The sequence below is a fragment of the Caloenas nicobarica genome, chromosome 1 (assembly GCF_036013445.1).
Source record: "Caloenas nicobarica isolate bCalNic1 chromosome 1, bCalNic1.hap1, whole genome shotgun sequence".
Lineage (NCBI taxonomy): Eukaryota > Metazoa > Chordata > Aves > Columbiformes > Columbidae > Caloenas > Caloenas nicobarica.
In genome coordinates, this window is record NC_088245.1 from 8,791,363 (window position 1) to 8,804,111 (window position 12,749).

General features: G+C 42.0%; 1 protein-coding gene across 1 annotated transcript in view; it reads right to left on the reverse strand.

The window, feature by feature from the left end:
• The window catches only part of GRM3 (glutamate metabotropic receptor 3), a 105,259-nt gene that overhangs the window by 26,776 nt on the left and 65,734 nt on the right, over nt 1-12,749 (reverse strand). The window contains 1 exon segment of the mRNA XM_065634378.1: nt 4,624-5,479. Within this exon segment, the coding sequence (XP_065490450.1) occupies nt 4,624-5,479 (856 nt within the window).

The following is a 12,749-nucleotide window of genomic DNA, read 5'->3' on the forward strand; positions in this document are numbered from 1 at the left end:
AGAGCTAATGATGGTCCTGGAATGTCATTGATGCCTTTCCTCACCCCTGGCAAATCTGGAGCCCAGCTCCCCAGAGAAGCAGCTACACCTGGTAGCAACCTGTGGGACACAGCTGCGAAGGACCCTGCCACTTTGTCTCAGATGATGGACATCCCTTTCACACTGCCCATGCTAACGTTCACTGTCCTGACACATGTCAAATGTTGTGAGGTTTGCTATAGCGCTGTGGGCAGGGATAAACTGCTTTACCGTGTCATCCTGGTGGCTTGAAGGAGCTGGAACAGTCAGCAGAGTTGATTGCTGCGCTGGCCCCTCCAACTCTGCAAGGGATGAAGGCTTCTGGATTTATGGAGCTCTGCTGAAGCTTATCGATGGATTCATAACTCTCTTGAGAGTCCCCTCCACCAAGCAATGCCTGGGTGCTGGTGAGAAGTTGAGTTTACTTTGTGCACTCTCCCATGGAGCCCTTTGCCTTTGTTCATCCCTTCTTTGTTGTTCCGGTAATACAAGATAACAGCTTCTTGAATGGGTATCTCTTTATCGGCAGAAGAGCATCACGATTCAGAACATCAAGTGCTGCACTTGTGCCCTCAGGAGGGAATGCAGAGCATGGGAAGATCAAGAAGATGAACCAGCCTATAACTCTTTGAAAGACCAAACAAACACTGAGATGGAGCGAGTGTGTTTATCTAGGAGCTGGGCTTTGAATTCTGAGATACTGTTGCTGGAAGTGGGAATCAGGCAAATGCGTCTCTTCTCCCTTACTGAAAATTTTCAGGATATCACGACATTTGTCACATACATCTTACTGGCTTACAAGAAAATTATGTGCTCGATGTATCTCACAGAAAATAAGGAATGAAATCTCGCCCTTCCTTCATGCCACACTGCAGTTCTGTGGAGTTATTTCAATTTAATGTAGAAGGACATATAAGTAGGACTCCAGAGATAATAATGAAATATCTGTCATACAGCATAGCAGTGGCAGTGCCAGCATGAGAGTGCACAAATCATGACCAGTGCTCTACTCCAGCCCTGCTGCTAACAGATCCCTGAGTATTTCCCTACAGATCCCATTATTGCTGTGCCCGAGAGTCTCACTTCAGGCTTTCAGCTAAATGACAAGTGAAAATCTTAGTTGATCAATGCTCCATTGTCTGTGAATGGCAAGAGACGTAGGGGCAAATCATATCTCACGTGAGCTACCTCACGTGGGCTGAACTGCAGTCTATAAGTGCTGATCCCCTCCATTATCTGTAATCAGAGACTAACCAAAACAAATTCAAGTGTGTAGGGTAAATGTCTAAAATTCCGCAGTCCTGCACCAGTCACATAAATCCACCCTATCATTGAGTAGACCGATGTGTTTGACATGCGTTACCACCTGTTTGTGTAAGATGGGACAATATATTCAGGACCATTCGTCAGATTTCTCTCATGGCAAGCTGCAGGTTTCTGCAAGCAGGGATCACCTATCTGAATCTCTGCCTTTCAGCAGAGAAGGCGTTGCTTAAATAGCTGGGGTGTGTGTGTGAACGTGGTTATCACTGATGTTCTGTTTCTTGCCTGATTCCTTTTGGTGGGTGCAGATCGCTACCTAGGCTGAAGAAGAAAAAAAGTTCCCAGCCTGACTTGGTTGTGGTGTACATGGTGGGCTGGTAGCTTCTGTGCTATCCTTTCTCTTCACTGGGGATACGTTCTCAGATTTGGAGCTGGAAATATGAGAGCATAATTGATCAGACGTACCCTGCTGCAGAGTCCTGAAATTGTGTTAACAACACACCCAGAGACTTTCTTCAACTAGAAAAAGCAAAAGCAAAATCTTGGTCCCATGGAAATCAATGACAAGACTTGTATGTATTAAAATTTCACACCTTTCAGAAAGGAAGATGGCATGGGAGATTTGCTTATTCTCTCAGTACATCAGTCATCTGCTTTCAAAAATCACTGACATTAAAACATGGATTCACATTATAATGGAAGAACAGATGACAAAGAAACAGAAGATGAGCAAATTACATCGTAAGCTAGTAAAAATATATACAGAACAAAGCCACTGGAAAAGAACTCAACAGGATTTTTAATGTTTTAAATTGGAAATGAAAATTTCCTGAAACTAAAGCTCTTCATAGATTCAAAGATTTCCATGTTGATTTTAATACAAATTAATGTGTTTCAGAAAAGAGCCTTCAGTTTTCAAAATTGCAAAATGACAGGATTTGAATTTTTTTTTCCTCAGCTTGAACAGCTTCAACTTCCAATTTGTAAAAAGTATAGAAGATGATTAAGTCAAAATGAAAATGAATTTTTCTGGCTATATCTACACATAATTTCTCCTGGAGTATTTGTCAAAGAAAATTGTGGTTATTTTGACATTATGTATAAATGCTCAGTGGGAAAATGCTCAAGTGCTTAAAAAATCTCTGCATGATAAGAAAATTATTAGCAATCATGTACTGGAACCAAGATTGTTTGGTGACAGACTGAAGCTGGACTCTATTAAGAGTGTGTACATTTAAGCCCATAAAAATACCTGGAGTGTCAGAAAAAGTTTTAAAACGAAGTTTGAGTTAGTGAAGTGCCTACTCATTTGGGTAGGTTATTACTGTTGTGAAGTGTCTCGCTGGCAGGGGCAGAAGCACATTGCACCCCACTCCCAACCCTGGCCATCGGTCTGCCAGGACCCAGCTTCTGTGAAGTGTTGGGCTCCTAATACCCTTTGATTTCGCCAATTTTAAGACATTCAGGCAAGCGTGGATAAGCGTGGGCAAATGAGAAAATAGTTTCTATGTACTAAGTGCTGTGTGGACAGGGGGAGAGAAATGATGGCTCTTATTTTCCATAAGTCTAAAGACTAAAAGGTTGATTCATTCTGTCTTGTGCTGTTGTCTGTGACACACAAAATGAAATTTAAAAAAATCCAAAAAAATAAAAAAAATCAAAAGCAATTACAGTATCTCATATGATAGATATACATTGCCTATGCACCTGTATATGTCATGGTACATGGCTATCCTTACGAGTGCAGCCGTCTTTAGGAGAAGACCAAACGGCATGACACACAAGCATCGTGTTTCTCAAGACAAGCATGTGGCTTCACCTGCATTGCATGTAACACTCATATGAGAGTTTTGAAGCATCTCAACTTCTAGCTGCTCTCTCCAAGAGAATTATTTTTTTGTTATGACTGAGTCTATATTACCAGAACATGCCCAAGTGCCTGAGTCCTCCTGAATCACCTCCTGGAGGATGAATTAAGATGTAGGATGTGACTAGTCCCGTCTGCCCCTCCTTGATTTCCATGGTAAAGCAATCCAGGCACGTGGGCTGCAGGAAGCCCTGATGTGGTCTGAACAGGTCAGCTAGCAGGATGCTGGGAGACCGGGGGTCCTGGAGAGCTCTGCAGCGTGCACTGCAATGTGTGTCTACATGGACCCAAGAAAGTGTGGTTCTTGGCTACAGCAGCCACAGCCTACTGGGAGTAAGAGAAGCTCTAGGGATGTGGTCAGTAGTACCTAGAGATGGTCGGGATCAAATGCTGAGAAGACCTCCAAAGAAGGGAAAAAATCAAGCTCCAGTCTGACAGTTTTACACAGTTCCCAGTGTTATTAATGTTGTACCATTATTGAGAGTCTCTTGGGACTGAGCATTTTGTATCATACACATATTTATCGTTCAGCTCCTCTTGGAGCTAGTTCTCATACAAAACACAGCATGACGTTTCCTTACTATCAACTCAGTCAACTGAGAATATCAGTTTAATAATACATAGAAATGCAAGTTCAACCTAGATGCTTCAGAAATCTAGACATGTAACAACAAAAAGACATAGTGCTCTACACTTTGTTTCCCCTGTAGATCTGTTTAGCCTTGCTGTGGTGTAACATTAATAACAAACCTAAGCTCAGCCATATGTGATGGCAAAAACACACACATGCCCTGTGCTGCGAGCCAGTGCCCATGAAGTTTGTTTATATCAGTGCCAGATCATCCACTCTCTCTCCACAAGCCTCCTGCATATGTTTAATACAGCTTTTTATACTGTTATAAAGCCTAAAGATCTGTACCATAAATACTGGCACTATCCCAAATTATTTAAATATTTTATACTGATCTGGTTCTTTAAGAGGAATAATTGCTTTACTATTGCAAGGGTATTAGCCATTAACCAGGGTCCTGCTATTATGTAAATTCATAAAAAAATGAGGAAGAGAAGGCCAAGTCTTAGCACAGGCATAGCAGACAGTTGCCTAGTGTAGCAGGTGGTGAAATCACCATTGGCCTCCAGATATGCCCAGCTGAAGCCAAACTGGCTGTGAATGAAATGGAAGTTGGTGTGTGGGAGTTTAGAGGATGGAAGGTAACATTTCCAAGAACAGCTGTTGCCACCTTCACCTCTTCCTTCTGTTAGAAACAGGAGGAGCATTAAGCTTGGGTTTTTTTTAGGTTTTTCACCACTCTCCCTGTCCCTCTGCTTCCTTCTGCCTTCCTGTGACCTGGGTACCACCCTGGTTGAACTTTGATAATAAGTGCTGCTGAGAGTTCATCTGGCTCTTACTGTGACTGACAAACATTTCATTAACTACAGTGACATTCTGCATATACCAAAAGAGATGTTATTACCTGTAAAGTTTACTTTCAGGAGGTAATCTTTGTACAGCTTCCTGCCATCCAGATGCTTCATGGCATCACAGAGTTTGGTAGTATTTGGACACAGAGTCCGCTGCATTTTGTGCAAGGCATGGGCCATCGCATACACAGCATTCACAACAAACATGATCTTGGATTCTTGCTCGTAGTTAGAACTATTGATGGTGAAGTGCTTGTCACAAGCCTTTTTATGTGGTTTTCGGTTCTGGAGGTTACACTGGAATTTTTGCTCCCAGAAGTCCTTGAACCAGGGGTTACGTCTGTTATTGTAAGGGCTGAGGCTTTGGAAATACCTGTCAAACTCTTTAACTGGGTGGGAAGCAAGTTCCAAGGTTATTGCCCCAGAAGCTATGTGCTCATTGCCCTTGACAATACTCTCTTGTGCTCCCCATCCATCACTGGCAATCCAGGTAAAGGAAACGTTGAAGCGGTTGGCAGCTGCGATGAGCTCCCGAGAGTCATCACTTCGCATGAAGAGCACCACCACTCTGGCGTTGGGTTTCTGGAGCAACTCTCTGATCACACCATCATAGGACTTCCTGATGTTGGACCGGCCCACCTTCTCGGAGGTGGCGATGCAGATGTTGCGGAGGCGAGCTTCCTGCTCGAACGCTTCGATCCCTGTCTCCCCGTAGTCCCCTTCTGAAGCAACTGTTGACACGTAAGTCCAATTGAAGTACCGTAAGATTTCAGCCATGGCTTTCGCTTGGTAGAAGTCAGGGGGCACTGTCCGTGCGAAATAGTCATAGCGGGATTTGTCACTCAGCTTGGCACTGGTGGAGGCATAGCTTATCTGGGGGATTTGGAAGAGTCTGAGCAAATTTGCCACCTAGAGTGAAGGGGGAGAACACAGATTTTTAAAGGGTGCTATTTATAACACCGAACAGAAAAATCTAGAGAAAAGCATAAACAGTGTTTTTTAACAAGAGATATTATGACAATCACAAATTAAGGGTGTTGATAACATATTTCAGTGAGACCACTGCACTGTGTAGGTGCAGAATAGCTATTCTGCTGCCCAGTTAATTCCCAGAGCCCTACTGGGACTATAATGAACCTTTTATTTCTGTTGAGCTGAGTCTGTTTAAACCAACAGAGAGTTTGACACAAATGGCCAGTATACTTCAGTTTCAGCCTGTGTTCCTTACTAAGATCCAAGGATCTGCATGCCTTTCCTGTTCAGTATGATTCATCTTCTCCAAGACTCATTGTATTTGATAGCCAAATACACTACTAAGACATACATTTTTCTTTTATGCAAGTATCACAGATATACATGTACATGTTCTGTTTTACAGAACTTTCTGATCCCACTTGTTGAAACACTCCCTATCTCTCCTACTTTTTTCTCTTTTAAACTCTTTTTTCTTAGCTGTTCTGACGGCAGTCCTCCTGATATGGCATATTTGTTGCATGTCAGTACTCCTCAAGTGCTGCAAAATGTTGTATTGACCTTTTAATAATCTCTATTTGCCTTTCCTGTGTGTGGTTCAAAGTCTTGTGGTTTTTATTTTTCTTTTTTATCCATATATTGCTACATCCAATGCTTAAATATTCCCAAATCTACTCTGTCACTCTCATAGAAGTGTAGCTCCTGATTACATCAGGAAATAAATGAAGAAAGGTAACGACATTTTTTTTTTCCTGTGATTGATTCTTAAATGACAAAGGGAAGACTTTGGAGTTCTGCTCTTGGTGAGTGGAAGTTGTGTCCATTAAATTTAATTTAAAGCTGATCCTGGGGTGCAGCCTGACAAAACCATTTGAAAAGCAATACTGTGCTTGAGATTCTGAAGGGAAATTCATTAAAAATTGCCCAATGAATTTTTTCACATTTTCCCCAAATGCTTCTCTGACCACAGACTATGTATGTGAGAAATCAAAGGAAAAGAACTGTTTTGAAAAAAACCATCATGGAACAAAGCAAATTTTGAAGGCTCAGACATCGGTAACAAAACAGGCAGTCTGGTAAAAAAAAGCCAAAAGAATTTTATTGATTTTCGGCAACCCATATCACTTGTGATATTATAGATTTAGATTCTATCTTTTCTGTAATTCAGACATTGGACCAGTGTCCTGCTGTGGCTCAGTGTCTCACTGTAAACTGGTGTAATCTCTTGTCTGGGCCAGACTCTGCTGCCAAACCACATTGTGCAGTGCCCTTCATAACCCCCTGGGCCACCTGGAACAGGGGACTCCAGGACGCCCTTTTCCTCTTGTCCTTCTGGGGCACCAGTGAAGAGCAGGTGGGATGCTCTGGCATCTCAGCTGTATCTGGGGAGCTGAAGAATGCTTTGATAAAATAAACCGCTAGAAGTGGTTTATTTTAGTTTAAAACAAAATAAAACCTCTTCTACACTTCTTGGAAGGAGTATCCTGGCAGCGATCTTTGGCTAACGCTCTGTAATTTTGCCTGTGGGTGTAGGTACATGGCTGGGAAGTGCTGTGGCTGAACAAGTTACTGTGGTTCAGGAAACAACCGAAACCTCCTTAACCACCCTGCTAGGTGGTAATACGCATGAAACTGCCTTATACTGGAAATGTGGGATTTAATTTCCACCGTGGTGATTTAAGCGATCAACTTTAAAGAAAGGAGATGGGCTGAGAGGCTTGTTTTGTCACCAAGGTGCAATGGATGCTTTGAGCATTATTGAGCCACTGTGGCTTTGTAACTTTTGATTACATACCCACATATCCACATGGTTTGGTTCACACATCCTCATGCAAAAAGCCACTTTGACTTGGTAATAAGAATGTCCTCAGTGTAGCTATTCTGGAACATTTGTTGCAGAACTGTGTGGGCTGGAATTGCTATTCTTGTCTCAGTTTATTCTAGCAGGAATTATTTTATTTGAGCTAAACCATAATAAGGATATGCTCACTAATCATTCTGCATTCCCTCATCATATTGGCTAAAAAAGTCCATTTTCTAGCTAAAGCAGTGCTATTCAGTATGTAGTCAAGCCTTCAGCTTACAGAAGGATACTCTGAACAAATGTAACAACTATTTTAAAATTACTTTTTTATTTTAAACTTTTTTCTTTATCTTTTATTTTTTATTTTAGTCTAAGCAGCAAAAGTATCCATATGCAGGGAAACAGAACTACACCCTTGTTTTACAAGGTGGCCCTGAGCCTTGGAGGTCACTGTACTTCTAGGGTCCCTGCAAACTGCCAGAGATTCTGCTTCTTGTGCTGTGGGGAGAAGAAAGCTTTCCAGTGACAATGCTGTTTACTGTAATGCTCTTCACTGCAAAATTGTCCAGATGGTAGATTTTCCTAGCCCAAAACTGAGAAAAAATGAGAAAGTCTGATTAATAATAGAGAGTAGTGACCCAGTCGTCCATCAGAGCTGCTACTGATCATGGAGGTCAGTGAAGTTGTATGTGTTATTAATTCAGATTAGGACACTCTTCTGGAAATTCTGAAGTCGAGAATTTTCTGGAATACTGTAACAACTTGGTTTTAGGGACAAATATTTCAAAAGAGATCAGGTCTTAGGCTATTAGCTGATGCAGCCAGTTTCAGAATGGTCCCATTTTCCAGCCATTTCCATGCTGATCTGAACCTCTGATTCTGAAATCAGATCCTGATTAAACGAGCAACAAGATAAGGGTGCATGTTCTGGAGAGGAGCTGATATCTCAGGTTATGTCTATTCTGCAGTGGCTGAGCACAGTAGAAGACAGAGCAATGTGAATCTGAGTTACGTGCACTGAGGTTGAACCACCTGAGGGATACCTACACCTCTACAGCCCCATGCTACCTTGGAATGTCTGCGATAGCTTCAAAATCACAGTGCAGATCCAGCTTTTGCTAAGTGAAATAATCTATCTCGGCAAAGCTCCAGGCAGCAATTTAATCAAGCCCTGGTGTCTGCAATTAGAGCCTGAAATCCATATGTTGGCACTTAAGTAGCAGTAGTAGCCTGGTTTTTTATGCTGTCAAAACCAGTGGGTTTTGCAGATGCTTAGCACCTTTGAAAATCAGGCCTGATGTTCTGCATCTGCAACCTAAAACAACTGCTTTGCACAGCTTGCTGCGAACAAAGCATGTTGACACAGTCAGTTTTCACTATGATGGGAAAACTTTATCTGCTCTTGCGCTGCTGGGTTTATTACTGTAGCCTCTGTCCTGTGCTAAAGCATCCACTTCCCAAGAAATCCTGACTCTCATCCACCTGCTAGGAAGGTGAGTGATTCATAAGGAGCTGCCCAACCTGAGCATGGCAGAAAAGTCCGATGTGAGCCACGTCCCTCCATTGGGAACCAGCAAATCCTGCAAATGGTGTGGCCAGGACAGTGCCAGAGGAGACCGATGTTCCTCTCATGGCATTGGAGCCACATCTGTCACTTCTGCTTCTCTGTGCATCAGGGACAGTAAAAATACTTGTGGGAAATTGCCAATCTAGTTTGTAACACTGAAAATGACTTCCTAATACCTTTCTGCAAGGAGCAGTGAATTAGGTACAGTTATCCAACATGTGAATTCCGAATATACTTCTGGCTGTTCAGGAGTGCCGATGATAGATGGGATCAGGTAGGTAACACCTGTATATCTCAGAAACTCATATATGGATTTATTGAATCCCATCAAGCATTTTGTCTGTCCTCCGTAGGGCTTTCTTTGTTGGCAGTAGGATTTATTCTGATGTTTTTGTTTAAAATTTCCCTTCTTAACAGCCCAGAGGATGTTACATGGATTGTCTGGATGTGTACAGCGCTGGGGAGCGCAGGAAACGCTTTGGAAAACAGAAATCTCAAAAGTGTTGGAACAGGTAAGCTCTCTTCAACACAATATACAAATGTGTATCACACATGTGTTGGACAGAGGAGACCCCTTGTATGACAGTGTTCTCTGCACTTCTTAAATTATACCACGTGAGAATCTCATGGCACTTAACACTGCTTAATGAATCTAAATTCACAGAGCTCCTTTGAGACAGGCAAGAGCTCCTGCGGCTGTTTTGAACAGACAGTAAATTAGACTTAGAATGGGGTTGAGGTGAGAGAGTTTTGGGTCTGTTGCAAAACTAGAGAAATCCCCATGTCTCTGAACTGCAATCTGTCCTAACAGAGATTCAGATGCTACCTTTGGTCTCCTGAAAAAGTCTTTCTGTTCCTGAGGATAAGTTGCTTGTCCAGATTCCCACAGCAAGACCATGGCAAAGCCATGATCCAAGGATTTCCTAATGTCTAAATCATGGCTATAGCACAGGAGCTGAGATTTTGCTTTGAAGAAACGTGCACCGCTGCCAGTGTATGTTCTATCTAGTTCCTAGATAATGGTAATCTTCACTGTGGGCTTTTAATTATTATTAGGGCAGAACTGCAGCTAAAACATTTGTTCCAACAAATACTTTCTTTTCTTATTTGAATTTTTATTTTTTCTTAAATCTAAAAATATTTTACCAAAATTTTGGCAGAAAGTGTCATTTTAGAAAGTCAGGAAAGAAACATTGCTTCTTAAAGCAGTGTAGGTGTATGGTAAGTGGGGGGTATAAACCTAATGCAAAGACTAAAGGAGAATACCTCTCTACTCAACTGCCTCCACTGACCCGCACACCCTCCCCATGCTCCCACCTCCTGGCATTTACATTTCATGTCAAGTTAGAACATCCCTTCTTTCAATTTATAATCACAGAATCACAGAACGGTTGGGGTTGGAAGGGACCTCTGGAGATCATCCAGTCCAACCCACCTGCTAAAGCAGGTTCACCAGAGCAGATCGCACAGGAATGTGTCCAGGTGGGTTTGAATGTCTCCAGAGAAGGAGACTCCACAACCTCTCTGGGCAGCCTGGTCCAGGGCTCTGGCACCTCAAAGGAAAGAAGTTTCTCCTCATATTCAGATGGAACCTCCTGTGCTTCAGTCTGGGCCCATTGCCCCTCATCCTATCGTTGAGCACCACTGAAAAGAGTCTGGTCCATCCTCTTGACACCCACTCTTGAGATATCTATAAGTATAAATATCATTCCTATCAGCTTTGTCTCTCTTTGGTCTTAAGAGGGTTGCTTACTAATTAGTGAGTGTTCTTCTTTAACAAAATTTCTTCCAATGGGTAAGACTGGAAAAAAACCTGATTCATTACAAAACAAATGAAAAAGTCTGGCATTTTCATTAGCAAGGGGAGGGGAGAAGGCAACAGAGTTTTCTGTCTTGCTCTTCTCATGAAAATGTTGGCAATCAAGCTAGAAAAATATAGCTAAATATTTGCAGTGGACTCAATAGCTGTCACATCCAGAGAAGCAGTGTTTGAGGAGTGAAATAATTGTGTCTGAGAAATGAACATCAGAAACAGGGAATACTGTCAGAATAACATCTAGGATTTCTGTGGAGGACCCAGGAATCTCTTTTTATATGCATGTCCTGTGTAATGAAATATAAACCAAGAAGGACATGTAGAGAAATATTGTACTTGGATAGAGGAATTGTTTGGAAATCTTTTTTTCTTTTTTTTTCCTGCAGGGGATAGGACAGTGAGCTGTTGCATATGAACTCTGCCTCCGTACATCATTAACCGCTGAAGTGAAGCAAGCTAAGCACCCAGTCGGCACACTGAGATCTGTGCAGGAGACCTTGCTCTACATGTGAGGAGCGCAACTCTTCTCTGAGACTTGGTAAATCTGACTGTAACTGGCTCATGTCACATTTACACGTGATGAGGAAAGGGACTAAAACTGGAGTTGATGGTTCTAAAAGCATGAAATGGCTTCTGCAGTTAAAAGAGCCATCAATAAATACAGTTATTTGAGACTCATTAACTGATGCATAAGTCCTAGTCAGAAGGGACAGAATGAGTGTGGGTGATGTCAAGATGTCCCTGACTAGTTCCTATTCTTGTTTGCTTTCTCTTGTAGTTACATCCTTCCCCACTTGTAACATGGCAGGGCTCCTTCCTTCTTACCTGTGATCTCACAGGTTACTTATCTATCCCTGTAAAATCATATCATGTCCCATTGGCAAAAGAAAAAAATGCTCACAGCAAAGGAAAAAAAATATTCCAAACCTAAATCAAAAATCCTGCAAAGGAATGGTTTACCTTGAGATTTTCAAAAAAGCCAACCAGAGGGAGACACCTGCTTTTGAAATCTCTAAGAAAGACATGTCCAGTGCTGATTGGGCACTTTGAAAATCTCAAGTGAGTGGCTGTTCAATTTCTTAATGTGGAATAGAAAAAAAGAGAGGAACAAAAAGCAAGGATCTGGCTGAGAGGTAGTGGAAGGAGAGAAAAAACAAAGATAAAAGAGGGAAAGAGTTTAAAGAAGGCACCAGGAAGTCAGCAAGTGCATGTGTAGCTTAAATGCTAGTGGCAGGTGGCCCATCTCACAGAACAGATCTTTTAATAAGGATCTTAGTTTTACAAGCACAAAATCACCAGAGGCTGTTGTTGCACAGTTGAATGCAAAGCTTCTCTACAAGCACAGCACAAATGATGTACGTGGTCTGTGGTCCATGGTGAACTCCTGCAGCCCCTGCACATTTCTCCTGCCCATATCCCCTTTGGGTCCATGCACAGGGGGACAGAGACTCATGTTATGGTGGGTTTTTTTGTGTTTGTTTTTCTTTTTTTTTTTTTAATGTGCTTTTTTTTTTTTAATGTAGCTCTTCTAAGGATTTTGCACTATTGTCAGTGGTTATGGAAGTCACAAGCTATTGTTAAGACTGTGGTTAGAAGCTGGTTTATCCTTGGAGGAAGGAGATGGAGGTAATTATCTTTCAGGCTCCATGAGCCCTTGGCAGACTGGTGTGACTAAGGAGAAATGACAGCTAGGAATATATTGCCACTAAATGAGTAAATATTCTGAATTTCATGCCACATGGTCACTCAGTTAAGAGAGAGACCTTAGCTTTTGTGATAGCAGTAATGTATCTTTAAACCTTCCCGTGGTTTTGCTGTGGTTTACTTGAGACAGAACAAGAAGCTCAAGAGAAGACAGCTGAGTACTGGTTTCTATTCTGCCATTTTTTTCTGGATGAGGCTATAACTTGGGAGTAACTTTCATCACTGTGATCTGGAGGTTTTACGGGCTGGTAGCATAAACAGGGCTAAAGCCCTACATCAACATAAATATAGTGGATATGGAAATGCAAAGCCCAGC